The sequence below is a fragment of the Condylura cristata genome, unplaced genomic scaffold (assembly GCF_000260355.1).
Source record: "Condylura cristata isolate star-nosed mole 26May11 unplaced genomic scaffold, ConCri1.0 scaffold00024, whole genome shotgun sequence".
Taxonomy (NCBI): Eukaryota; Metazoa; Chordata; class Mammalia; order Eulipotyphla; family Talpidae; genus Condylura; species Condylura cristata.
In genome coordinates, this window is record NW_004567125.1 from 19,367,847 (window position 1) to 19,394,171 (window position 26,325).

General features: G+C 43.4%; 1 protein-coding gene across 1 annotated transcript in view; it reads right to left on the minus strand.

The window, feature by feature from the left end:
- The window catches only part of TNR (tenascin R), a 187,001-nt gene that overhangs the window by 64,027 nt on the left and 96,649 nt on the right, over positions 1–26,325 (minus strand). The window contains exons 2-4 of the mRNA XM_004688505.2: positions 10,179–10,734; positions 7,067–7,543; positions 870–1,133 (exon numbers count right to left, since the gene is read on the minus strand). Coding sequence (XP_004688562.1) covers positions 870–1,133; positions 7,067–7,543; positions 10,179–10,674 — 1,237 coding nt within the window. The 5' untranslated portion in view covers positions 10,675–10,734. The remainder of the gene's footprint in view (positions 1–869; positions 1,134–7,066; positions 7,544–10,178; positions 10,735–26,325) is intronic.

Here is a 26,325-nt window from a genome sequence, read left to right on the forward strand (position 1 = left end):
GTGGTGTTGGCAAAGATGCTTTAAGATTTCAGAAGTGTATAAAGAGAAAAATATCATGCCTTTCTATCTCCTTATTCCACTCTTTGATGTAGTCAATGTTAGTAATTGGCATGCAATCTTTAAAGATTTTTCTATGCATAAATAAACATGTAAAATACAGGCACACACCTATACGGGTGTTTTCCTGTTACTAATAGAAATAAAACCCTCTTTGTGGAGAGTACTTTAGCTTGCTCTCTGTCTCTGTCTCAATCTCTCTCTCTTACTCGCTTGCTTCCCATTGAGTCTTTCTGAACTCTGCTCTAGAGCCTCAACTTTGATAATCAAAATGGGCTATCAAAGTGTTTTGCTAAACAAAAGACTATGCCACCTCTCTAGAAGAAGTGGAAGAAGTGGATATTGTCTGTTGTGGTTTTGAATAACAGCTCCTCCTGCCCCGCCCATTCTGCTCTTCTTGTTACCATCTCTAGCATATACACCACTTAACACTTTCTTATTCTACATTCTGTTTCATATATCCTGGTTTGAAACTCTAACTAGATTCAAAGGCGGTTGAAGTTTTATACTTCCCCTGACTTCTAATCAGACTCCAACTTGTAACAAGTCAGAACTCAATAATTAAAGTACTTTTGTCCTTTTGGTTCTATAATTTATGGGCACTGTCTGAATTTGGAAAATTTTAATCAAATGTGCCTTTTTAATGATGTACCCTTTCCTAAGTGGGTCACCTCAGAAACCCGTCCCTTCAAAAGTCATGATTACTGCAGGCATCCCCGAAGAATTAAGAAAAGACACGACTATCATGAATGCCCATGATCTCATGGAAGGAGAAAAGAAAAATGAAGCAGGATGGGGAAATGGGTACGTACGAGTGGCCACCTTGGCAGTGATGGGAAGGCTGAGGATGTTGCTAATGACAGCGTAGACGCTGATGTTGTAGGTGAGACCTGGCTCCAGCTCCGTGATGGTGGCACCAGTCCAATCTCCAGGCACCCGCTGCTGGAGCTGGAGGCCCCCCAGGGCCGTTGGCTGGTAAGAGATCACATATTCCGTCACTGCCATCGGCCCGTCCCATTCCAGCTCAATGGACCTGTCGCTGATACCAGCCACTCGCAAGTCCTCTGGAGGGGCAACTACCAGGAGGCAATACACAGATAGCGTGAGCTCAGAGGACTGCCGTCCCCATCCTCGACTGACTCAGCCTCTCACTTAGCACCTCACCCACATCCCTGTCTATGTCCTGCAGGTCTTGGTGGCTCTGCATGACCTCCCACTGCCCTCGTGGGCAGTGGCTTGTTTTCCTGCACTAGGACTCCCATCTCCATAGGGCTGTGAGTTAATGGTGGGTGACACTGGCTTTTACTGGCTTGTAGATGCTGATAGATTTCTGAAAATTGTCATACTTTAAGCATTTTTGTAAGAGAGATGTTAATTATGAACATTATTAAAGATTGAAGTCAATAAACTTATATTTAAGTACATTATGTGTTTTTAAAGAGGTAATACATAACCAATAGCCATCACTTTGAAATTATTTCCCTACATTTTGCTGTTTTCCATGCCTTTAAGGTAATTTACATGTTGTGTCTCGAGTAGAAATACTACGTAATTGTGTTCTACTGCACATCTGTTCCCAATTTCACCTTTAGTGCATCATGTTGGTTATTAGAAATGGGCCACAAAGGGAGAATTTACACCATGGAAATTGGCAAATACTACAAATCAGAGCTTTTAATTTTTTTCCCCTTGGAGAACCAGTTAGATATTTAACAGCATAACACTGGCCAAATTCTTTGTAGTTTTATAAGTTATTGTCACTCTATGACGAAATGTTAGCCTAGGAGCCAACATTTGATTTAGTAAGTGGAAATAATAGCTTATTCTTGATTATCTTGCAAAACATAAGCCAAAACAGGAAGTTCTTCATTCCATGAATTGAAGCCAAAACAGGAAGTTCTTCATTCCACGAATTGAAGACATCCAGGAACCCTTTATTACAGTATATTCCTCTTTAAAAGAAGACTACATTTGAAAGAAACAGAACATATGATAAGCTTATTTCTTAATCTTGATTGTGGGATGATGGTAATGATGTGCTCTTGAGGGCTTTGCATTTACTTCTTGTTCTACTTCTCAAAGAATCACCGAAGAGTAAACCTTATTGAAAATCTTTCATATATGCTTCCCTTGGGAAGTGAAGATTCAGCAGTCATGAGGATATAAAATAATTGAACCTTTAAGTACAATCAGGAGGCTAACTCCAGTGTTCCTATAATTAGATCTGTCCATAATTAAATCAAATATTAGACCAATATTTAAATAACCATTATTAACTTACAAGTTTGTAGGTAGTGGAGGTTCATTTAGTTTAAGAGTTATCATTGTTTTTGAGTATCTCCTCTGCGTTCTCTCACTCTTTTACCTTTACAATACTTAGGACTGAACCAGTTGCTATTCACAGAACCCTTAAGTGGTCTCTGTTGTTCACCTCTACAGCAGTGGAAATGGGGAGCCCTTTAGTTGACCCCAGACTCTTGGAATGGAGAGTTGAAACATGTACTTGAGATGTTGGACATTTTCTTTGATTGCTATTTGTTGCATAAAACAATCTAGATAGCGGGCTTCTTCTTATTGAAAATGACAAATGATAGAAAATCAAAAAAAATTACAATTTCTTAAAATCCACAAAACTAGAATAAATGAAACTTACACAATTAAATGTTAAAGTGATAATTAATATCATGTCTAATTCTTGTATTATTAAAGCTTTCAACGGCACTAAGGCCATTGGGACTTCCTGTATAATACCTCAGAATGACTCCTTGACCAAGGGAAGAAGAATTGTTATATAGAACTGGTCAGCATTTTGAATGACTGTATTAACATTTATTATGCACCAAGCCAAATACTAAGCACTCCTACATGGGTTATCTCATTTCATCCTCTCATTGTACTATGGGACGGATGTTTTTATTACCTATACTTTATAGTTAAGGAAATGGAGTTGCCTTAACAGTTCATAAACATAAAAGCTAGAATTTGAGCAGAGGCAAGATAACTCTAGAACCTCCTAACCAGTATACAATAACACTTTACATTTACATAGCACATTCACAATCTATCAAACATCTTCAGACACACTATTTAATGATAATTTAAAACATTAACGACATCGTTTAATAACAGCTCTATAAGTAGCTCAGATAGATATAGTAACCCCAACTTTGCAAGTGGGGAAACTGGACTCTAGATTAAGAAAAGCTCAGATCTTCTACACTTATTGTCCTCACCTCTGTAATTTGTAGGACAGGTTACACATAGCACTGGATACCATCTTTTACCTATGTGCAATACACCCCCCCCCCCCAAGTAAACCACATTAGCAGATAATCCAGACTATCTTTAGGGTGTGAATTCAGACTGGTGCTAGTCCTAGAAGTAAGGAATTTACTTTGAAAAAGACTCTAATTCCTGTCCACTAGATTCCAAGATTCCTCTGTGGGATTTTTCCTATCTTAGTAAGGACTCAGCTATTCCAGTTTTCAAGCCACCAATACCTCTTAGGGCATTTGAGACAAGTCAGTATACCCCCCTTTCTTTTTTTTACAGTTCCTTATTCTAAAAAATAAAGTGCATAATGAAAAATGGAGAATGGTCCACACAGAGCATGAGACCGATGGCAAACACTCCTTCACTCCTGACTGAGAATGTAACAGCAGTGTCCGTGGTGGAGGAATTCCTCTTGGGAGTGGTGACCTGTGGAGGAGACCAGCACCACATGCCCTGTAACTAGCAGCTGTGTCCACTGCATGCCAATAATTCTTATGGAATGAAATGCTATTGAACTATAAAAGAGCCATCCATGTCTCTTGAGTTAATGCATTTGAGGTAAGTGCAAGGTATTATGAGTCTTACTTTCTTGGGAGTTCCAACTTTGAAACTTGGGGAAGAGCAGGCAGTTAAAAAAAGAAATAATCCATGACTGAAGAAATGAGATTGACCACTTGCAATGATGCCAGGGTGCTTATTTTTTAGATCTTGCACCGATTTTGCACATGTGTGGTGAGAACAGTTGGAAGAGTGGTCACTCTTCATCCATGAAGAGTCTTGCTCCAAGGAGTGAGTGTTTTCAGGCGCCAAAGGTGGATGGTGCAGGCTATGTTGATGAATCAACTCAGGTCTGACTGTAGTCCAGGGAATGACTTTCTGGATTGTTTCAAGCCCCTTCTCTGGGGGTTCTTTTGCTGCTGACTCATTGGGAGTTGGGCCAGTTCACTGGTAAACTTCTGGATGATTTACATTTACTGAGGGGAAAAACTGGGTAAAGGGTTTAATGTGCTTTATTATCTCACCTCCAACAGCTAATATAGTATATATATATAATATATATGTATTATATTATATATATTATACATTATATATTTCATCATTTGACAGAGTTCCATTTTCAACTCAAAATACTATTTTTGGGGTAATGCAGATTTTAACATTTTTTATTTTTGAATTCCACTCTACCTAGCAACCTGGAGAGAATTAAAGAGTGCTAGAAGTTGGTTGGAGACCAAGGTTCTCATTCTTGCTCTGTCATTAATTAGCAGTCTGGTTCTGGAAAAATCTTTCTGTCTTTCTACTGTTGCTTTTTAAATTTGTGAAATGAGAAGCCAAGAGTAGCTTCCTTCTAAGGCCTGTTTTTAGTGCTTGGATTCATGAACGTTTTGTCCTGTTATCGTTGAGGATAGAGAAAGGAAAGGAGGCAGAGAAGTTGAGATTTTGTTCCATGGCCTGCCATGAGCACAGATCAAGGTTAGAAGTTAAATACAGTGGTCTTATCGGCACTATTCAATCACATCCAAGCTCTGGAGGCCCAGGGGTTTCGCATGAAATCCACCCATTGGACAGCTATTTTCTATGCCCTTGCCAAAGAGAAAAGAATGGACTATGAACAAGCATAGGTGGTGACTCTCCTTGTCTTCACCTTCCTGAATCTTTCCCTCATTCCTGTTGTCCAGGCTAGCAGGAGGTCTATAGTATATACTCCTGGCCAGAGATGTCGAACAGTGGATAAATAGTCCCCTCGCCTGTAGTCTTTTCACAAAGAGCAAGCAGAGTAGCGCTCTCAATAATGACCTAGATACTTCTCTGGAAGAGACCCATGGCTCTTGGTTTAAAAGGCTGCCCTCAGGAGCAGCACCTCCTACAGTGAGTGGTGGCTCTGGGTTGCTATAGAAACAGATGGAGATTATGCAACTGTCCTACCTCACATACTTTGGGAACCTGTACAGTAATTTATCTGGGCTTCCATAAGCCTCCCTCCAACAGCACAGGGGTAACATGTTAGAGGTATGATGTGCTCAGGACATCAATCCAATTGCAGTTGTGCTAGCAGGTGCTGAGTCTTCCCAGAAGGACCAGGGGGTTATCTCCTGTTTACTTTGAGCTCTGGAACAGAGTAAGTCTGTTTGCAAATGGAACCGTCCTTCTAGAAAAACAGGGTCAAGAACATAATAGCCATGTCCAGCCCAACCAAGATCAATTCTATTAAGAAACAAGTGGGCCAGGGGAACTCCATACCCAGCACTGGCCCAACAGGGTGTGCATCCTCCGAGGGGCCTCATGGAGGCTTGTCGTGAGGGTGGGAAGGAAACTACGCTTCAGCCTCGCCTCCCAGGGACTGCCTAGTGACTTGGATTCAGAAATAATGAGGCTTAAGGGCAACTGGTAGAATGACTATATTTCTGGAAAGACATTTCAATTCAGCTAACAAAAACAGGAGTCCAAAGTGAAGCAATTGACTATGAAAAAAAATGAAGGCACATGAAAAAAAAAATTCCCTCAGAAGCCCATCATTGTGGATTTTCTTTTTGTTGTTGTCATCAATCTTCACAGAGAATTTCAGTCAAGGCCTCAGGTACAGGGCCTGGGGGACTGCTCCACCATCTGGGTGGGAATTGCTGTGGAACTGCAGAGCAAAAGGTCGGGGGGTGGGGTGGGGGGCTGGCCTCCTAGAAGTCTCCCTTCCCAGAAGCCAGAGGCTGGTGAGAAAATTCTCCAGCAACCCACTGGAAGATTTTTTGTTATTTATTCAATGGGCGCTGTGAACCCAGTGTTATAGGTGAAACTGTAAATGGAAAGATCACTCAACCTGATCCCAGCTTGATCCACATTAATTAGAACACAAACAAATGTATCAGCAGTTGTCACTTAGTCAGAAGAGGATGAGCAATACCAGCGAGATGATAAAAAATAATATGAATTTAGGTTCCCCCCGCCAAAAAAAAAAAGAGTATCTCTAATGACATCTTGTTTGTTTGTTTGTTTGTTTTCCCACTGCTGGATTTAAATCTTCATTTTAAGACATCACCTTTGAATCGGTCTCCGTGGTGTAGACCACATATGGGGTTGATTCCAAATTGCTGTATGTCATCTGGAACAAAGTGAGTCACAGCCTTTTACTATTCTGTGCCAATAGTTCGAAGGTGAGCTGCTTGATGCCTTTCGTACATTTTTTGCTGAAAACATTTAATATCTTGTATGTAAATGCTTTACTTCCTTTTGGACATTAGACCATTTTATAAGTGAGCAATGCCTTACCATCCCGAAGTTTCGCAAAGACCCAAGGGCTGGTTCCTCTGGTTATCACAGACTAAGCTCCACCATACACACTGCCATTGGAAAAGGCCCTGGCCTAGAATATGGCCACAGGCAAGAGGGGTGCAGTCGAGCAGGAGGAGGTTCTAGAAGCCCTCTGAGCTGGACCGTGGTCTGCCTAAGGCGGACCCATGATTTGCGACTCTACTTGCCCCACCTCGAGGACCACCACCATTGCCACTGCCCACGTTTCAGCGTCAGGACCAACTCTGAGCCTGAACTTGACCTTTGCTGGTTTCTGTTCCTTGCCACCTTAACTGTATTTTGCTGATTGTGACTGACTCAAGAAATCTGCTCGCATGGAAAGCAAATGAGCGCAAACCAGTTGAGAATCATTTTGTGTGATACGTGTCTTCCCTTGCACCCTCAGTTCGTTCGCTGCCTCCCCTTAGCAACGTCCCAGGAGCTCCCCTCCTACCTGCCGAGCAGTCAGGGCCCTGGTAGCCCTCATGGCAGAAGCACAGCCCTTCCTGGCAGTGCCCTCTCCCGCTGCAGGCGTTTAGACAGCGCTGCTGGCTGCAGTCCTCACCCACGTAGCCCTCCTGGCACACGCAGGTCCCGTTGCTGCATCTCCCCTTCCCCGAGCAGTCTCCGGGGCACCTCAGCTGGCTGCAGTCCTCGCCCGTATAGGCCTCTTCGCAGACACACTCCCCATCCACGCAGAGCCCCCGGGAGCTGCAGTCTGTCGGGCACCGGAGCTCGGAGCAATCATCCCCGCTGTACTCGCTGTCACAGATGCACTGGCCGTCCACGCACACGCCGCGGCTGGAGCAGCCCAGGGGGCAGTAAGGCTCTGAGCAGTTCTTGCCAAACCAGCCCTCATGGCAGATGCAGCCGCAGGACTCGAGGCTGAAGTTGCCGTGGCCGCTGCAGTGAGGGATATAGTCCAGTTGTCCTGGAATGGGCAAGGGGAAGGTCAAAGGGCAGCAGGAGTAACTTCTGTAAATGTTGGACGGGAAGGGGTGGACAAGACTTCCTCTAGTTTTTTTTTTTGCCAAGGGTTAAGCTCTGCCTCATTTAGGACATACTCTATTTCATTGATATTTTCACCTGATATGGGTGCTGGGGGCTAGGATGAGTGGGACGGGGTCTCTTGACCTTCAGGAGCTGAGCTTGAGTCTCTAGATGCGAACCTTAGGTGAAGATGCAGGTGAAAGTGATTTATAGGGAAGTATTTGCAGGAAAAAGTGGCCAGGGAGTAGGGAATGTTTGGGAAGGAAGGATTCCAAGCCAGGGTGCTTTATCAGATAGTCCCAGGGACTTAGTCCTGCAGGATGTTCTGGAAAAAGTGGAGAGCATACCTCCCCAGGGTGAGGTATAAAAGCTCAGATTCTTCTGTTCTCCTGGGGCCTTCCAGGGAGTTTCCCAGAACCGGGGGACGCCCCTGCCAAAGATGTCCAGAGGCTGACCCTGGGCATTGCAGGGGACCCGAGGGCTGGGGCCGGGCAGTGAGTCTGCTGTGCACAACGAGGTTGTGTTTGCTACAGATGCATCCCCTCCCTCTCCTCCTGCTACCTAACTAACTGTGCTCCTTCATCAGAACCAGTGCCAGGTTCACTTCAAAGGCTTCCTGGGACCTCAGCCTCATTTAGTTATTTTTTTGTGGAGATCCCTTTAGGATTCTATACATGTCTCTGTCCTTGCTGCCCCTGGCATGCTGTAAGAGCTGTGGCGATTTTATCCGTCTGAAATGAATCAAACAAACACAGCTCCATACTTGACTGGCTTTCTCTGCACCTGGTGTTGGGGCTAGGGAACCAGGTGAGATTTTCTTGTTTAATTCCAACATTCCCTGTGGCTCCCATGGCCCGAGAGGGTACAACAATGCCAGAGCTCACTATAGCTCTTGACATTGCCCTACATTTTGCCAGGGGGTCAGATAGGCAATTGATAGAAACCATCTCTGAATTGCCCAGTTTCTCAGGCAGCAAAGCGTCTACACCCAGTGACACCTATGATTTCCCTGCATCCATAGCTCCATTGAAAAGGTGAGCTGACCTGACAGTTCTTACAAGGAACAGGATGCCGAACACCTGGGCTGTCTCTTCTGATATTCAGGTTGTTTATTGATCATTTTGGTTATGGGAAGAAAGTGCTGAGAGAACCTGTGAACTATTTCACCATTCAAGGACTGTTCTTATCCCAGTGTGTCTGAGGATGACCTGTCTTATGACCTTCCAGCCAGTGACCCTATATAAGTCCCATTACATGTCATCCTGGCCACCTGTGAAAGCCGTGAGTTACTAGACTCAATAGAATGGAATGACCCACAAAGGCATGACCAATTCTTTTCTTTACAGAATGAATGGCTTGGTATTTTTTGCATGAGAGAATCTGCCAAAAAAGATGACGGATTCAATTTCTGCTCTTGGGGGGGGGGTGGTAAGCTGATAATAGTTACTGCTTTTATGGTGCTTATTAGAAGCCAGACTTTCATCTCAAAAGATGCTTTCATATTTCATAACTTCTAGTCTATCACTGCTTGTAGGCAGGGGATGGAAGGTATGTGTATAACTTGCGTACGTCACAAACAACTCGCTTAAATCTGCTATCCGTGAGGAAGTAGCAGAGCCAGGATTTGGCACTGGGAGTCTTGCTTGAAGACTTAATAACCTCTCCAAGAGCTAAAGGCGGTCATTCTTAAGTGTAACTGTGTCAGCGGGTGGGTGAGGTGTATCTCTGGGACACAACATTTCTGAAGGTGGAATACACTCTGTGGGTGGTGTGGGTGTATATGTGCATGTGTGACTGTGTGCACGTGCACAGGTGCTTGTGTGTATGCAAGTGTGAATTGTGCTTGTAAGTATGTATATGTACACAGGTGCACATGTGATGTGCGTGCACGTGCAACTGTATGCAATCGTGAACATACACTTGTATGTATAAGTATACCACGTGCATACATGATGCATGTACACATGTGACCGTGTGTATGTGCATGCGTGCTTGAGTGTACACAAGTGTGAATTGCACTATGTGTATGTGTATGCACATGTGATGTGTGTGCATGTGTGAGGGTGCACATGTGTGATGTGAGTGTTGGTGGAGGGACAGGGGCTAAAACAGGTCCTCTGAGACATTAATGACTCATTTACCAAGATGGGAGAAAGACTGCCATTGAGTGAACAGCGTCTGCATTCTCTGGTCCCTCAGGTTAACACGGATAGATATCAGTTCAGCAGCCTGTGCAAAGCTAAGATGAATGAAGACAGACATCAAATTCCCTGCTTGCCACAGAAGTTGCTCTACTGAACCCATGTACCGTTACCTGATTCATCCCTCCCCAAATCAGGTTAATGTATTTCAAACTGGCTAAGCAGTGTAGAGAATCCCTGAACGGAATCCCCCGGGAGGGACTGAATTTAGATCTTAGAGTCATCTTAACAGAGCTGCAGCACAGGAGGGTCCTTCCCAGGAAAGAGGAGTGGATTTTGCAGAGAGTAGTGCTGTTCTCATCCTCTCTTCCCCACCCCCACCCTCTGCCCAGCCCCCTCCTTCCCTCTGACCACCTTCCAGCTCCCAGACTCTACCTGTGGCCGCGCTCTCTGGGCAGCAGTTGTGGCACTGACCCCGCAGCAGGGACACCTCCCTCTCCAGCATCTCGATCCGGTTCAGCAGCTCCTGCAGCACCTGGGCAGAGCTGGCGCACAGGCAGGCCTTTTTGGGGAGGTTGATCCTATGGTTGAAGGTGAGCTGGCTCTCAGGGTCTGACGTCTGGCCTGTGTACTCTGCCAGCGCCTCGTCTTCAGCGCTTATGTCCTGCTCAGCTGAGGCCTCCAGCCCCGAGGAGCAGAGGCTGTCCAGAGGCACGTTAATGTTATACACGTGGTTGAAGACCACTGGCTGCTCTTTGCTGGATGTGTTGTAATTGGCAACGCCTCCTTCCTCCTCAGCTGCCTGCCCCGGGACCCTTTCCGTGGTGACCTCCAGCTGACACTCTGAGGGCTTGAGCATGGAGCCCAGAAGGATCAGGTTGACACCAATCAGCATGTTCTTTAGGACTATGGTTTCACCGTCCACCCCCATCCTCAGCAAGAGCTCCAGGTTCAAGACCAGGCTGCAGCACACAGCATGGAGTTTGGGAATCTGCAAAAGAAAGGAGGAAAGAGAGGACTTTGAAATCTGCTTCTGGTCTTATGACTGCTCTATCCTGTGAAGCTCATGTTGTGGTGGCTGAGAGATTTTCAACAGGGCCGTTGGGAAGTGACTATGAGGGCCAGAGAGACCAGAGCATTGTGGTGGGGTGAAGCCCGGGAAACAGATGCTGCTTCTGCAGAGGACACTGCGTTTCCCCAAAAGGTTTATCTAGAACATATGGTTCTGTCCCTTTGGAGGGCCATTGGTTCCAGAACAGAGGACAAGCATGGGGAGCCAGGGGTTCTGAGAACAGGTAGGCAATTCCTCCACAGAGAACTTACTTTTTCTTCCAGGTGAGAATCCGGATTCAGCAGACCATGGAGTCTTAGCTGTACCCATCTCTTTCCCTGGATATTTGTTATGAAGGGGCCCTACCCTTCAGAATAACTGGTTAGCTACTCTAAACTCATCTATTCAATTCAAGTTGAGTTTAGAATAACCAACCAGACAGATAAAATAGTCTAGGTAATTGTGGCTGTTAATAATCCTTGGGTACTTTTGTGATTATCTAGGACTGTGTGAGCTGAACTTTCTTTTAATCTTAATAGAGTCTCAGAGCTTTGTGACTATGGGGTGCCTTTCTTCCGAGGTCCTGTTTCAATTGCTAAAATAATGAATTAGCTCCTCTGTTGGTTACCTAGTCACCAAGAACCATAAAGAACGATAAATTTACTGTCATGCAAATCAGTTTTACAGAAATTATGGTGCTTTGAATTCCCTGTGTAGAGAAGAGTCTTACAAACTTTGGTTTCAAAGATAGTGTTAGAGATACTAAGCAGACTGGGGTTGAAGGCACCCATGAGAGGAACTGTGAATTGAGAAGGCAACAGATGACAGCAAGCATTTACTGATTGTGCTGTTCACCTTATACATGAGGTACCTTAACACCTATATGGGTTTTAAGGGTCACCCCAACTTATAATGGAGGAAATTCTGCCCAGAGAGTTCGAATCAGGCCTAATAGGCTCCCAAACCATCTTTTTAACTGCCGTGTTCCAGGATCTTTCTCATAAAGGATGCTCGATTTTCTAGTCTCTCTGATGGAAACTGAAGAGGTTAGGCTCTTCCTATTGAGATTAGAAAGTTTTGCTTGGGCAGATCTAATGTTCTCCATGAAGCCTTCTTTTCTCAACTCTTTGTCTCTTTAATCGTATCATTTTTTATTGAAGTAACTTGGATGTACAAGATGCTTTATGACTATGGGTAAAGATTCAAACTCTTCAGATGTGTGTTACCACACCTCTTGCCACCAAACCACCCATAATCCTCCACCATAGTCCGTTGAGTTCCTTCTTGCCCCAAAGGGAAAGGATTGCCTCTCCTCCCTCCTTGCACAGGAAGCCTCCATTCTATAGTTAAACAGCAAGCATTTGTTTTGGTTTAGTTTTATCTGTTCCTTTGTTAATATCCCTCATAGAAATAAAATTACCTGGTGGTTGTCTTTCTTCTGATTTCTCCTCCAGTTCTATTCATGTTGTGAAAAATGGCATTTTACCTATCTCTCATTTTTTTCCCCTCTCTGTTACTCATCTGTTTTCCTTAATGTAGGCTAAATGGCCCCTCCCACCCCCCACAGCATCATCATGCTAGATCATAGGTGTCCTTTGCCTGCCTCTCTGCATCTGAACTCAGGTCAGCCATGTCTGATCTGCAACGTGTAATGATATGTGTCTAGGACAGAAAAGTGCTCCCTACGTGATTGCTGAGTGAATGGGTGGGTAGATGCATGGAAGGATGAATCAACAGATGAATTAATGAGCAAAGCTTCAGTGAACATATGGTTGAATCATTCTCCAACTCATTTAATCTCTTTCCATTATCCTCAAGTTATTCATTATTCCCTTCAATTGCAGTTCAACTGAGCAGTGTCTGAAGGTTGATTTTATTAGGAGTAATCTCTATTAGTCACAAGTACAAAAACCATGTCTTATTACTCGGTCCTTAGATATTGGGTTATAACCTGTCCTTGTTTCCAATGAAGACGTTGAATCAAAACAAGTGCTTGCTATTTAGCTGCAGAATGGAGGCTTCTGGAGTGGGGAGGGGAGATAGGAGGTCAAAGGGAAGTGAAGGATCCAATGGACTATGGTAGAGGATTATGGCTGCTTTGGTGGTAGGCAGGTGTGGTAACCCACATCTGAAGAGGTTTGAATCTGTACCCCTAAGTCATAAACAGTGTTGTACATCAATGCTGCCTCCACAGGCAGAGTTGTTGGTACCATGAATCTGAAGCTAGGCTTCCTGGGTTTAAAATATGAAGCTAGACTTCCTGGGTTCCTTTCCAATATAGTCATGGATAGGGCATCTAACCTCCCTTTGCCTCAGTTTCCCCATCTTTAAAGTGGGTTTAATAACAATTTCTACACTTTAGGATTGTTGTGATGATGGAGTTATTATATGTACAATATTCTCACAGTCTCTACTATTGGCAGTATCTAGATGAATAACTATGGTTTAAGAACTAGTAGAATAATTATCTATTTTCCCCACTCCCAGAACTCTCCTGAAATGGCTGTCACATGCGATAAGTCTCATTAACCAGGGCAGGAAGAAAGTCCAACCTCAGCCTATCCTTGTCCAAAGAAGGGTAAGATTCTTGGAGATTTAGGGACACAGGATAAGAGGTGGGAAGCCATCAGTCACTTCTAGGTTGGGGAAATCAGGCATGCAAAAGGTTGGAGTGGCATGACTGAATTCAATCGGTCTTGTAACTTTGTAAGTCTTTTCCAAGTCCTTTCATTCAAGCCACTGCCTTTCCTCCCATTTTCAGGTGCTTTAGGTATTACCTCCCTTGGGAGGAAATTAGAAGGACACTTCTGCCCTACTATCACTGAAAACTTCCCAGGGATGACTCTGCTGTTAGCTGTGTACACTTCAATTTACATTTAAGGCTAAGGAGATTTAGTGCTCTCTCATTAACATTCATTTGTCTCATCTGTGTTGATGTTGCTGACTAGCTTTATCCTTTTGAGAACTGTAAAACTATCACCTAACATCCTTAGTATTCAGCATAGCTTTTTACACCTAGTAGTCACTCAGTAAATAAGTGAAATAAAAAAAAGTTCAATCTTATAAATAAAAAGGAAAATATGACAGGAAAATTAAGAAGGAACAATATTAAGTTCTATACTCCAAAGCACTAACTACAAAGTTATATGTAGAGAGAAGGGTACATGCATAAAAGACAGGTAAGATTATAGTTAGTAACTAAACTTACTAGGAGCCAGTTAATAGTGTGATTTTTGTAAGCTCCCAAATCTCATTTGAACCAAATTAAGTTTTATTAATTGAACTATGAATAAAGAAGAAACAAGGACTTGCTGTATCCTGCTACCAGGGCCATTTATTATTTGGGGTGACTATGATGTTGAAGAGATCTCAAATTTTATCATATGAGAGGACATAGGTCCAGAGAAATGACAGCGGAGAGAGATACATTTGTTCCTTTGCCACTCATTCATCTGACAGATGTTTATTATGTTCCTGCTTCACACTTATTAATAGAAGTTCCATTCAAGCAGTATGTGTAGTGGGTGAGAAGGCAGACAACATAAACATACAAAGTAATTATGTGTATTACTTGCAATGCATCATATCATCCCAGGCAGTCTCTAACACTGACTATGTAACATGCGTATGAGTGTGTGTATGTGTGTGTGTGTGTGCGTGTGTATTACTGCAGGTGGTAAATGCCGTTGAGAAAAATAAGATAGATGGCAGGGGGTTTAGTGTTGATCATTTATTGAGCACAATCATAAAAGACTTCTTTGATCAGAAGACAGCTGAGCAGAGACAGACATGAGTTAATGCATGTTCTAGGCACAGGAAACAGCAAGGAACAGGGACTGTGAGGCATGAGTCAGCCAGGTGAGGTTGAGTGACAGTGAGATTAGGGCCAGTAACTAAGGAGCAGAGGTGGGGAGATGATATCGGGGAGGTAGTGAGGGGCAGATCACACATAGCCTTACAAACCACTTGCAAAGCACTGTGGGTTCATGGTCACTCGTCTCAAATGCATTCACATACCCAACATTTACTGTGACCTTCCTTGTCCTTGTCCTTGAAAAACTCTCTCATCAAAAAGATGGAAACATAGGTAAATATAAAATAATGCAATGTGGTATTTACTGTAGCCAACAGACAGAACGAATGGACATCTAGAAGGGATACAAGTAATTCTGCCCAATGCAGTGGGGAAAGCTACCAGAGGGTAGAGGAATTATCAGTGCCTTTTACCAAGTATTTGCAGCCTAGCTTTCCAGACAGGTGGTAGGACTACATTTCTGCTTTCCTGTTGGGTCAGTGAAGCTATGCCTCTAGTACTGACCAATAAGTAGTGAGAGGAAGTGACATCTGTCACTTATAGTTGAGCATTAATTGCTGCTGGGATACCTTCCAGAACTTTTTCCCTCCTCTAGTGACTGAACAGTATTCTAGATGGGGTCTTCTTTTTCAGTCTGGGTCCCTGAGTGACTATAGTGCACATGGAGCCCTGGAAATCTACTGCATGAGACGGAAACAAGCCCCATGGCATAACCTAATATCTCAGGAGATAATATGGAACTGTATTTTAATGGATTACTCTTTAGGCTGAGAAGCAGAAGTTCATTAAACACAAATTTAACTAAGACTGCTATGTGCAAGCACATGGCTTTGTAAATGTTACCATATAGAACTGGACTTCTATATGGTAAGATGTTCAAGGGAGGTACTTTCCATCAAATGAGGGAATCTACAAGGAAATAGATTTTAGATCCATACAAAGAGTAGCTTTTCCAAACTCATAGTGGCTGAGTTATCATCATAGGTAGTGATTGCCTAGTCACTGGAGGAATCAGACACACCTGGAAAGACTACTTAGCACGTTGAAGAAGAGCTTCAAATTTCACATAAGATTGGACTAAAATGAAGGCTGAAGTCTTCTCTCCTGGTGCTTTGTGCACTCACGTGTTCATGTGGCCTTGTGGGACAAATTTGTGGAATTCGCCCTAACACCGTATCCCTTTACTAGGGCTTCTATAACAAGTCTCCCCAAACTGGGCAGGTTAGAATGGCAGAAATTTATTCTCTCACAGTCCTAGAGACTAGAAGACCAAAATCAAGATGTCATTAGGTTTGTTCCTTTTGAGAACTTTGAGGGAGAATGTTTTTCCATGGCCGCCCCCAGCTCCTGGGGATGGCAACCTCCTGGCCTCTCCGCGGCTGGCAGAAGCACCATTCAACATTTGCCTCCATTTTACACTGTGTTCTCTCTTTATGTCTGTGCGTGGTTGTCTTTTTTCATGGCCATCACTCACATTGGATTAAGTCACCCCAGTGTGACCTCACCTAAACTGAAATGACACCTACAATGACCTTTCTTAAGTAAGGTCACATTTGGAGGCACTGGGGGTTCGGGCTTCAAGACAGCTTTTCAGGACACAGCTCCATCCACCATAAACATCAACAGCTAATTGGTTATCACAAACACCGAGCTAAGAACCTCCCTTGTACTAATTCCTCATGATAATCCTGTGCACTAAGGGCACTGTAAAGAGTGATATGTAGGGGTGAAGCTATTTAGTGACTGGCATGTCTTGGGCTACCCCCAGTCAGAAGGGGATAACAATCAGATCTATCATCAACAACCAGTGGGGCTCTGGGGTGATTTTGCTGGGGGATGGCAGGTCTTCTTTAATTTCCCTATTTGGGAAGATGAAAGTGAGTTTCCAGAAAGCCAAGGAATTCGACCGTTGAGCAGAGCCAAGACTGCTTCCAGAGCTTGTCGACCACTGTCTATGATTCGCTGCTAGTTTTGGAGCCAGCTTTAATTAGTGACCACATACCATTCTTATGAAAAGACGCAGCGTTCTTGCAAATCAACACTTTCCTTGCCTGGGATGAGATTTAGGACTTGCTGACAGCGATGACTTTTAACTTAAAGTTTTCTCCACCAAGTGCGGCTACTACCCAGAAATTGCTTTCTTCCTTGCCCCTGCAGGGAAGGCTCATTTGAAGGTGTCCACCATTTCCCAAAGAATCCAGAGCAATTCTAAATCAGTACAGTAAACCTTGGTGCTAAAGATATGTATGTGTGGTGATGGGGGTGAGGGGGGTGGTATTTTCTAATCTGGCCATTTATCAAGACAGTTCTCACCAGTCAGCGGTTCTAAGAAAACAGACGGTGGCCTCTCTTTGATTTCCTTAGCTTCTCTGATCTCCCATTAGTTTGTCTCTACCAGGCTCAGTCACAGTCATTGTTGACCCCACCACAGACCTCTGCTGCTTTCTTCTGTCTCTACTTCCACTTGGCTTAGCTTGCTTTCCTGGGAACAGCCAGGGAGGGAGGATGGGGTGAATGGTATGAGGGACTTTATTTTTCTCAGTTTATCTGAAGCTTCCCGAGGAGGAAAGGGAATGGAACTAATGTTTACTTAATGCTTACTTAATGAATGTGCTCCGAGTTTTGCTAAGTTCATGTTACTTAATAGTTATTTCAAATTGGCTTTTCTTTCTTGTGTCCCTGAAAACTTCCCTTTCTGGCATCATTTTACCTTAACTCCTATGCCTCTGTATCACAAAGAATCCTGTTGTCTCTTTCAGTGACGCTGGCAGGCAGATTTTTGCCACTTTCTGTAAAGAGGAAGGCTTGATCTCATTCTTTGGTATCGCCAGGAGTGCTGAATTCTGTGTTTTTTTTTTTTTAATTCTTGTATATTTTTTTCCAGTGATAGTCTTCTTATATGTATAGGTGTGATAAGTAACAAATTCCCCAAAATATGCAGCCAAAGAGCTTTCACTTCTGTGTGTGTGTGTGACTCCATCCGTAGGTGTGTGCATTCTCACAGTGGCCTGATATTAGATTTCTTCCACGTTGCATCTGTTTCAACTTCTCGGTGAGACTCCCTTTATTTCTCCTTCCTTTCATTAAGAACAGGACTTTGGAGGCCCTAATCTAGAACTCACCAAAATAATTTCCTTTTTTTTTTTAACCAGAATTTCCCAGACACTAAAGAGATGAAATATTTTTCACATTTTAAATATCTATTTATCTATTTTTCTTAATTGAGGGATTTCCTCAGTGGGTCCCGCCTACCTGAAGACCAAGGATCTGACTTCAGTGTGAGGTGGTGGCTGCCTCTCCACAGTAGATGCAAAATCTCTGTCTCCAAAGGCAAACATTAGAGATTAGAAAGGACCAGTAGGACCTTTGCTTGAAATCCTCCCAGCTCTCAGGTAGATGATTTAAATTAAAACCAAAATAGGCTAGTCAGAGTGATGAATTGGTAAAGTGAGATGAGGGGAAAGGAGGGGAAAGCTGGGTGTGTGGGGATTAGAGCCAGTGGAGAAGGTAAATGGGAGAGCACCTGGCTGACAAAAGGAGCAGACAAGGTAAATGAGAAAAGAGAAGCAAGAGGGACAGATAATATAGCCAGGCTAATGGTACACTAGCAGTTGTGAACAAGACAGATAGCCAATGACCCTACAAATGAGAGTGCAAGAGAGTTGCAGCAATTCAACAAATAGATACGCAAGAACCTGGAAGATGTCATTGATCCACTGCCTCTGCTTCTGCTTCCTTATCAATATGATGATGATGGCCCACGGCTCACTCTGGCTAGCGTGGAACAGGTAGATGACAGGGTGGAACTCTAGGCACCCACTCCTCACCCTGGAGGTTTGTGGGGTCCTCATGGGTCTCCCCAGTTGGAGCTCAACCCCACCTAATACTGCTCATAAGGACTGCTTCCCTGCCTGCCTTCTCCAATACCACCTTCTGCTTTCCTTTCATCACATTGAAGAGTTTTTCTGTGGTCATAGAAATACACAGGTGCATTATCATCTTTACATAGACTCAGAGGAGGAGCGGGAGGACAACTTTTGGAAAAGGTGAGAAAGGTCAGGGAGATCGCGAAGAGGAAGAAAAAAGCCAAAAGTCACTCAAATTAAAGCTATGCCATCGGAGCTTTTATTTTGTCATTCTCCTTGGCGGCAAAGGGGAAGGAAGAGATGAACAGGGGCCAGAGGGATTCAGGGATGAAAAACACAGAAGAGAGAAAATGAATGTGTGGGTGTGGGGTGATCACCCATGTGGGTGGCCATTGCTCTGTTTGCATTGTCTGGCACCTGCCACCCTTGGCCCCACTCTGTTCCTAGGGGTGATTTATAAACCAGAACTATTATCTGTGGAAAAGAGACGTTCTTTTTTGTGCTGCTTTTTTTTTTCTTAGTTAGAATTAGTTTAAAAATAGTTCCCTCTCTGCCATTGGGATGCTCTGTCAGTTGGAGAAAGAGGGTAATTATGAAAGACGAGGGTGTAATGTGATTACGGCGGCCCCATTGTGTCAGTGGCGGCAGCATCAGGGCTGCCGGGAGGACTCTGGGCTGCTGGCCCCATCAGCGCTGGGCCTTTATTGGGCCTGTCAGATTTCTGAAAAGAACCTGAGGGCAGAAAACTCCCCACAGATAGGGCTCCATGAGGGCCGGAGGGGGCTGCAGGAAGGAGGAGGAATGGTATGGGAAGGCACCCAGTGCCAAAGTAGGATGTCCCCTCACCAAGCCTGGTCGCCCAGAGCTCACTGGGATGTGATCTTGTGTGAGAATCTTCAGGCAGGGTCTTGGCTTCAGAACCGGATGCCACCACCTTAATTTTTTGGCACGTGGTGTGGTGTGCTCGGTGTGTTTGTGGCTTTGTGTCGGTAGGATTAGAGATACCACCAAGACCAGCATGTGGGCTCCAGCTCTGGTTTTGTCCTCTGGCTCTGTCTTGTACTATCTGTGAGAACTCTAACTGACCTGACCTCTGAGAGCAGTTCTTCATCGGAAAATTAGGGTCCTGAAGAGCAATCAAAGGAATACTATCAAGGGAGTAATAAAATCTCATGATTGGATGTGAGTGTGAGGTCATCCAAGTTTGAACTTCCACTTTATAACTCAAGGCTGGGTAAATTTTACCACTGGGGAGTGTCTATTTCCCTCTGGGTTACTGAGATGATAGAGTTAGCTTGCTCATGATTTTTGGTAAATAAAAATATCATTTTGATGAGAATTTATCCACCTTTTATAGATCCCAAAAAATTCTGTGAAGGATTTGACAGTATTTGAGTATGTGTGCATATATAATTATTTTAAAAAGTAATTCTATTTAATCTTCACAGCAGTCGATGAGATTATTCCGTTTTATAGGTGAGGTTTAAAATATGGGAAAGATTTGTCCAATTATAGTACTTTAGAGGCTAGTCAAATCCTGAATTATATTTCTAGACTTTCAGTTCATCATAGATGCCACAGTCTCCCCCATCAACCAACTCTAAGCTTTGGAAGTAGGTAGGGCATAAATAATGAATTCCTAATTAATCTCTACCATTTGGGGCAAAAAGTTTTCCAAGAGCCTGACCTTTTGCTATCATTAATATCTATTTTTGCCCATGTTTCTGAGCTTGAAGAACAGCATGTCACCATTTGCTGTTCAATTATTCTTCTTGAAGAGTCATCATATTAGCTTTCATCTTTCTCTTCTTCACATCTCATAAAACAGCAAAGAAAGAAAGTTTCCCTTTAAGAAAAATGGCCAGTCAGACCACAGCCCAAATTAATGGTTCTAGTTTCCTGCTGCCATGGCTCGTAGAATAGATGAAGCAGTTGGTCCAGAGTGTAGAAGTAACCTCTACCCTTATGGGGTGTATGATCTAGATTGAGGTCTAGATTCATACACATGAAGCAGAAGAAGGCAAAGCAGCCATTTTTATTATTCAACTGAAGATGACTCCTCTTATAGACACTCCTGATAGTGAACAGGGACACATGTGGAAGTGAGCAGAAAAGGTTTCCTAGTGGAGGGGTGGTGTAGGAAGCATGGATGTGAATTATGGGGGACCCAAGAGTGGGGGGTATGATCAAAGGGCATAAGCAGAGTTAATTGGACCCCCAAGGCCAAATGCAAGAAAGCTTTGCCTCTGAAGGGATCATCTCCAGTCTTTGCAAAAGCTTAAAATCAATTAAAACTGGATTATGAAAATAATGCATACATACCCTGTGTGTTCCTATGAGATATGGGAGTTGGTCATGTATCAGCAATGATTCCGGGGTTTGAGATCTAGAAGGCCAACTAGGGGTCATGCCAATTTACAAATGTGGGCTCAGAACTTCTTTCTCATTGTAGTTGCAAATAGAGCATTATTTTGCTTGATTGCTAGGGGATTGATACACTTAGAAACAAACAAATCTTCAAAGTAGTCACCTTTAGGGAGTGTCATACACACCTACACCCAGAATGCCAAATATAATTTTATATTTTAAAGATACTAAACAGGTTATGCTAAGTAAAATAAGTCAGAAGGAGAAAGACAAATGTTGGATGATTTCACTCATATGTGGATGATAGAGAAGCAAAACAAAGGAATAGACAAAACTAAACCAAAACAAACCCCAGAAGCATGCCTACAGAATTGAAGCTACTGGAGGAAGAGGTTGAGGGAGGGGCCTGAGAGGGCCTCAGTCCATGGTAAAGGATAGGGGTGCTTTGGTGGGGGTTATGGTGTGGTAACATGCATCTGAGAATGTGTGAACCTATTCTCCAAAACCATATACAATGTTGTAAACCGATGTTAAATAAAAACAAAACCTAACAGACTATGATACCAAATTCACTCTGCTTCCAATAAAAACAAAAACCTAACAGACTATGATATCAAATTCACTCGGCTTCCAATTATGTGGCATAACCATTTTGGAATAGATTTTTCTAGCAGGAACTAAATCATTGCTTTCATATTGGATATCTGTTCATTTCTTTAGCTGACTTACATGTTGAAGGTGGCAATGTATAGAAGTTCAGCTCTGGAGGTATAGAGGAGTTATTTACTTCAGTGTGTAAATTATGTGTTTTAGAGCATGAAATAGCACTTCCCTGACCTATAGACTACACCTGAATTACACCTGCCAGGGCATAAAACAGCATACTTATTTGCTAACTGAAATTTGAGGAAGCTATGAGAGTACAGGTATATGGAGCACAACTTGCTTAATTAAATTCAGTTGTACATTAATTCCATGCCAGGAGCTGGTCTAGGCGCCTTTGAGATGTCGGGGGTGAGCTGGCGAGATCGCAGGTAACTCAGGTGTAACTGGAGGAAGGTATTCACTTAACATGAATAAGTAGCAGACTTTGATGACCATATCAGAGGTAAAGGAACATTTTGCTGGGAACCAGGAAGAAGAACTGCAGGACTCTAGAGCAACATCAGTGGGAAAGTGGTCTTTGAACTGGGGTTTGAAGCATCAGAGAGCTTTTGAAAGGAGGATGGGAAAAGGAAGTTGAAGTGAGTGAGGAGTAGAGATGAGGAAACTTGATGGAGGTTGGCACAGGGAATCTTGGTGGGCTGGGGGCAGAGGGGTATTTATGGTTATTCAGAGGTAACAGGCACTCAGATGTTGGAGATGCTTCATGGGCGTTTTTAGAAATTTGCTTTGTATCCCACAGGCTTGCTGAGCCAGTCATGTTTTGAAGCAGACCGTGACAAGATTAAGAACCCCCCTGACAGTCGACAGTGGCAATTGGCCCCAAAGATGAATTCTGATCTGAAAAACGCAAAAGATGCTCTTACTTGTCGTTTATCTTGCTATATAATTATTTAGTCGTAAAAGCTGGGATTAGCCTTCCTCATTACTTTAGAGAGTGGCTTTCAGTGTACATAATTTCTTAAATTCCTTTTCTCTCACTCTCTGTCTTGACAAAATGCATTTTGCTCTCCATTAAGTTACTCTGCATCATCTGTGTTCATTATTGTTAAAAGGAAACTTCAGTGGAATCCAAATGTTGTTTTATTCTGCTAAATCAGGGGTATATTTTATAAAATATCAGACTTTTAAATGTTCTCAATTTTAATAAAGACATGACTTGACCATTTAGCTGCAAGCAGCTGCTTTCCTGAAAAATTAAGACAGCAGAAGATACTGAGAAGTCTGACTATAGGCAGGATATTGAGGCTTTGAGAAGCACAGCACATTCTGAGGGTTCCCCAAGTCCAAGTGTGAGCCATGTAGAGACAAAAATACCCACATAGAGATGAGGAATATCTGCAGCGGGCCAGGTGTGTGCCTGGAATTAGCCTGTGCATGGTGTCTGTCCTCTGTGACCTGTCTCCCTCTCCCACACAGTGCTCTTTCCTGCTCTAGCCTTCTGGCACACAGTTCCCTGCACACAGCTCTGGACTCTTCCACTTGTCCTTCCAAAGCCTGTCTCCATCCTTTGCCCAAATTCTCTCCCCAGGAGCTCCCTTAACCTGAAACTTCCATTCAGCTTAAGAGGAGCCACCACTGGAGGGCTCCAGTTCAGCCCAGTTCAACTCCAGTTCAACCACCCACTGCGGTCCCTCCAGCTGCCTGTGTCCTCAGTGAAAGGGCCCGTTTCCTCTGAGGGTGACTGACCCTTCTTGCAAGTTCTGGATACTTCCATGTCAACCCCCTTATCTCCTTTGGAGCTTACGGATGCTGATAGCATAGCTCCTACTAGCCCCATGTCTGGGTCCAGAGTCCTCACATGGCTGTACAGGGCTTGTCCCTACTGGTGCTCCAGGGGCTTGGCTTTCTGGGGATGACATTACACCCCAGGCATTCCCGCCCATCCCCAACTCTGCTTAAAACCTGCCCGTCTTCTCTGTCTCATTCCTCAATAGTCGAATGCCAAAGTAATATAAGATACCATATTGGCAATAAATAAATGCTTTCTGAAAGCCTGTTTGGAAACAGGTAGGTCTTAAACCATAAATAACTGTGACATTTTCATTTTAACAACAGCCTTCAACTAACCTAACAGTGGACATGGTTCAATGTGGTTTCTTGCTGTACAGAGAGTAAGATTCATTGCCTGTAGAAGATTTCAACATCCTTTTCACACCTTGATCTCTCTATCTCTCCCCTTTAAAAACCACTGAAATGAGTCAGAGTAACAGAACACCTGGCAATGACACAGTTCATGATAGTTTTCAAGATACTTTTAACCGTCTCTGCTGAAGCTTCTGTTATTTTCATCAAATATGACAGGTGGGTTTGTGGTCCTATGTGACAGATGTGTAAAACAGAGGCTCTTTCCTTTCAATAGCAGGTCTTAAAGCTGGTACTGAAGAAATAAACTGTTCTGAGGGTAATTTATGCTATCTGAGAATTTGATGAATAAAAAGGAGTTTGGCTTCTATCTTCTCGAGTTTGTTTTCCTGGCAGGGAAACTGGAAAAATACAGTGACAAAAAATATAAATAATGGCAGGTTGTTTTTTTTTTTTTAATTTCTCAGCAACGGATATGTTCTGTAAATTAAAGAAAAATCTTCAACCTTCTGCATTTTCTACTTTGAGACTATTTACAGGTGCCTTTAATAGCAGTCAGTTGGGAAGGCAGTAAGGGTTCTCCCCAGCCTCAACTCACAGCTGCAGGCTGGGAGAGGACAGCCGAGGGTGACAGGGAGAGAGCTGTGGAGCCCAGCTGGTCAATGCAGAGGGAATCTTCTCTGTCTCTGTCTAGTATTTGCTCAATGAGTACTTCTTTAGGGTTCCAGAACTGTATGCCAAGAATCTCTAATATCTCCCTAGCAACAAATCAAAGTTGGAACCTGTCTTTGGAGTTTGTAATAGGAAAACCTATCCTTTTGATCCTAGTTTGCATTATCAAACAAGATTCCTGCAGAGAAATCATTACAAAAGTGTTCCTTCACCCCGCTGAGCAAGACGCTAGCCTGATTTACTAAATGGGAGCCTAAAGCAGGTGAAATGTTTCCCCAGCCTGCTCTGAGAATTTTCCATGCCTTCTCCATCAGGGGCTGCATTTACAGGTAATTATGAGGTAGGCAGTGCTATGTCCTTCTATTTCTCTTGAATATTATACTTTTATCAGTCTAGGCAAACAGATATGTCTAGAATAATCCCAACTGTTAATCTGTAAGATGAGTACAAGTATTAAATCAGCAATATACACTAATTGCCTTTCTCTAAAAGAATAAGACTTCTGGGTTTTTCTTAGAAGATTGGAGACATCGGGTTTATCCCAAACAACTGTGTTGAATTAGTAAGAAAAAACCCCACAACCTCTAGGCCAAAGTGTTCAGGTACAACCCATAGGACCCAGACTTCTTGCATTCCCCCTGCCTTTGAAATATGCAGGCAGAATTGCACCATGAAGGAAAGGAAGGATATTCTTTGGACACACATGTATTCCAGACACATGTCAGATACTTCACGAAGCTAGCTGTAACCATTTCAATGAGTTCGATGTCCGGCTAGGGAGGTGACCCAAATGGCGTGGTAGACCTCTCCTGTCTCATCCACTGCTTCCCTCAGCAAAGTGTACTTTGTCAGTCTGCCTGTTCTGCTCCCCACTCCCCAATCCTCTCACTCATCCACACCACTGGCCCGTACCCCAGTTCTGTATGCATAAATAAATCTTTAAATAAAATAAAATCATGAAGACTTTCAGTGAGAGCATCAAGACATAAAAGTAAGTAGCCTGGTTCCATAGTTTCATTGAATGTAAGGGTGTATCCAGAAGATTGGGAAGCTTTCAGATGAGATGGAATCTGTAAGAATTCTCTCTTCCCTCTCTGAGATTTAAGCAGAACATGTTATACTTATCACAGCAGTTACCAGAGTTGTTTCTCTTTCACCCAATAGCAGGTGTCTGGAGGGCCAGACCATAATATAGTTATCTTTTGTCCCAGGAGGAAGCACAGATCTGAGGCCTAGTAGCTTCTCTCTAAATACATACATGAAACATGTGATGTGTATCCAGCCAATCTCACTACCTAGGTATCTGCAAATTCCCATAAATCAGGTTTTCCTTCAAACTTTCTGAAATTTTCTTCTGCTGAGTTCTCAGGGTAGGCCTGCTGAGAACTGTGAGGTGACCCTGAGGGGGCTGGGGACACGACAATAACTGCCCTGCATACTTGGCTTGTCTTTCTCCAGTAGCTTTAGGTTGCAGGTTTCCTCCTCCCCCTTCCTTTTGATTATTGCTGCTTGTCACACTGCCTCTCATTACTGACCCTGGTGCCTGTCAGACTGCACACACCCCCTAATTGTCTTTACTTGCGGCCTGTCCATCTTCCCTGAAGAGCCCCAGTCGATTACACTGGCCTTGTCAGTTTCTCATAGATTTACTTGATTCTTCTCAGAAATAAGGGAGTGATTTGTGGCCTTCTTTGCCCTTGGACTAGATAGAGGTTGTTGGCTGAGTCGGTCACAGAGGGTCTCCTCTCAGGGGCCACCAGAGGGAGACATAAGAGAGGGGTCATTGCTTTGGGAACAGGGCTTCTGCTTTGGAGACTGGGCATCTCTCTGTGTCTCCTGTCACTTCCTTCACTACTTCTGGAGTTTAATCAAGTCCATGATTTCTCTGAGTCTCAGTTATATTCTGTCTGTGAAGGGGGACTTACTGGGTTGTTGGAAAAGGCATGACACTGTTTTCCTGTGTTTTTTGAACAAAAATATTATAACTTATCCAACAACCCAGTAAGTGCAGTGAAAAATCAAATATATGTGGAAAAGTTGAATAAATGATGAAGTACCCTATAA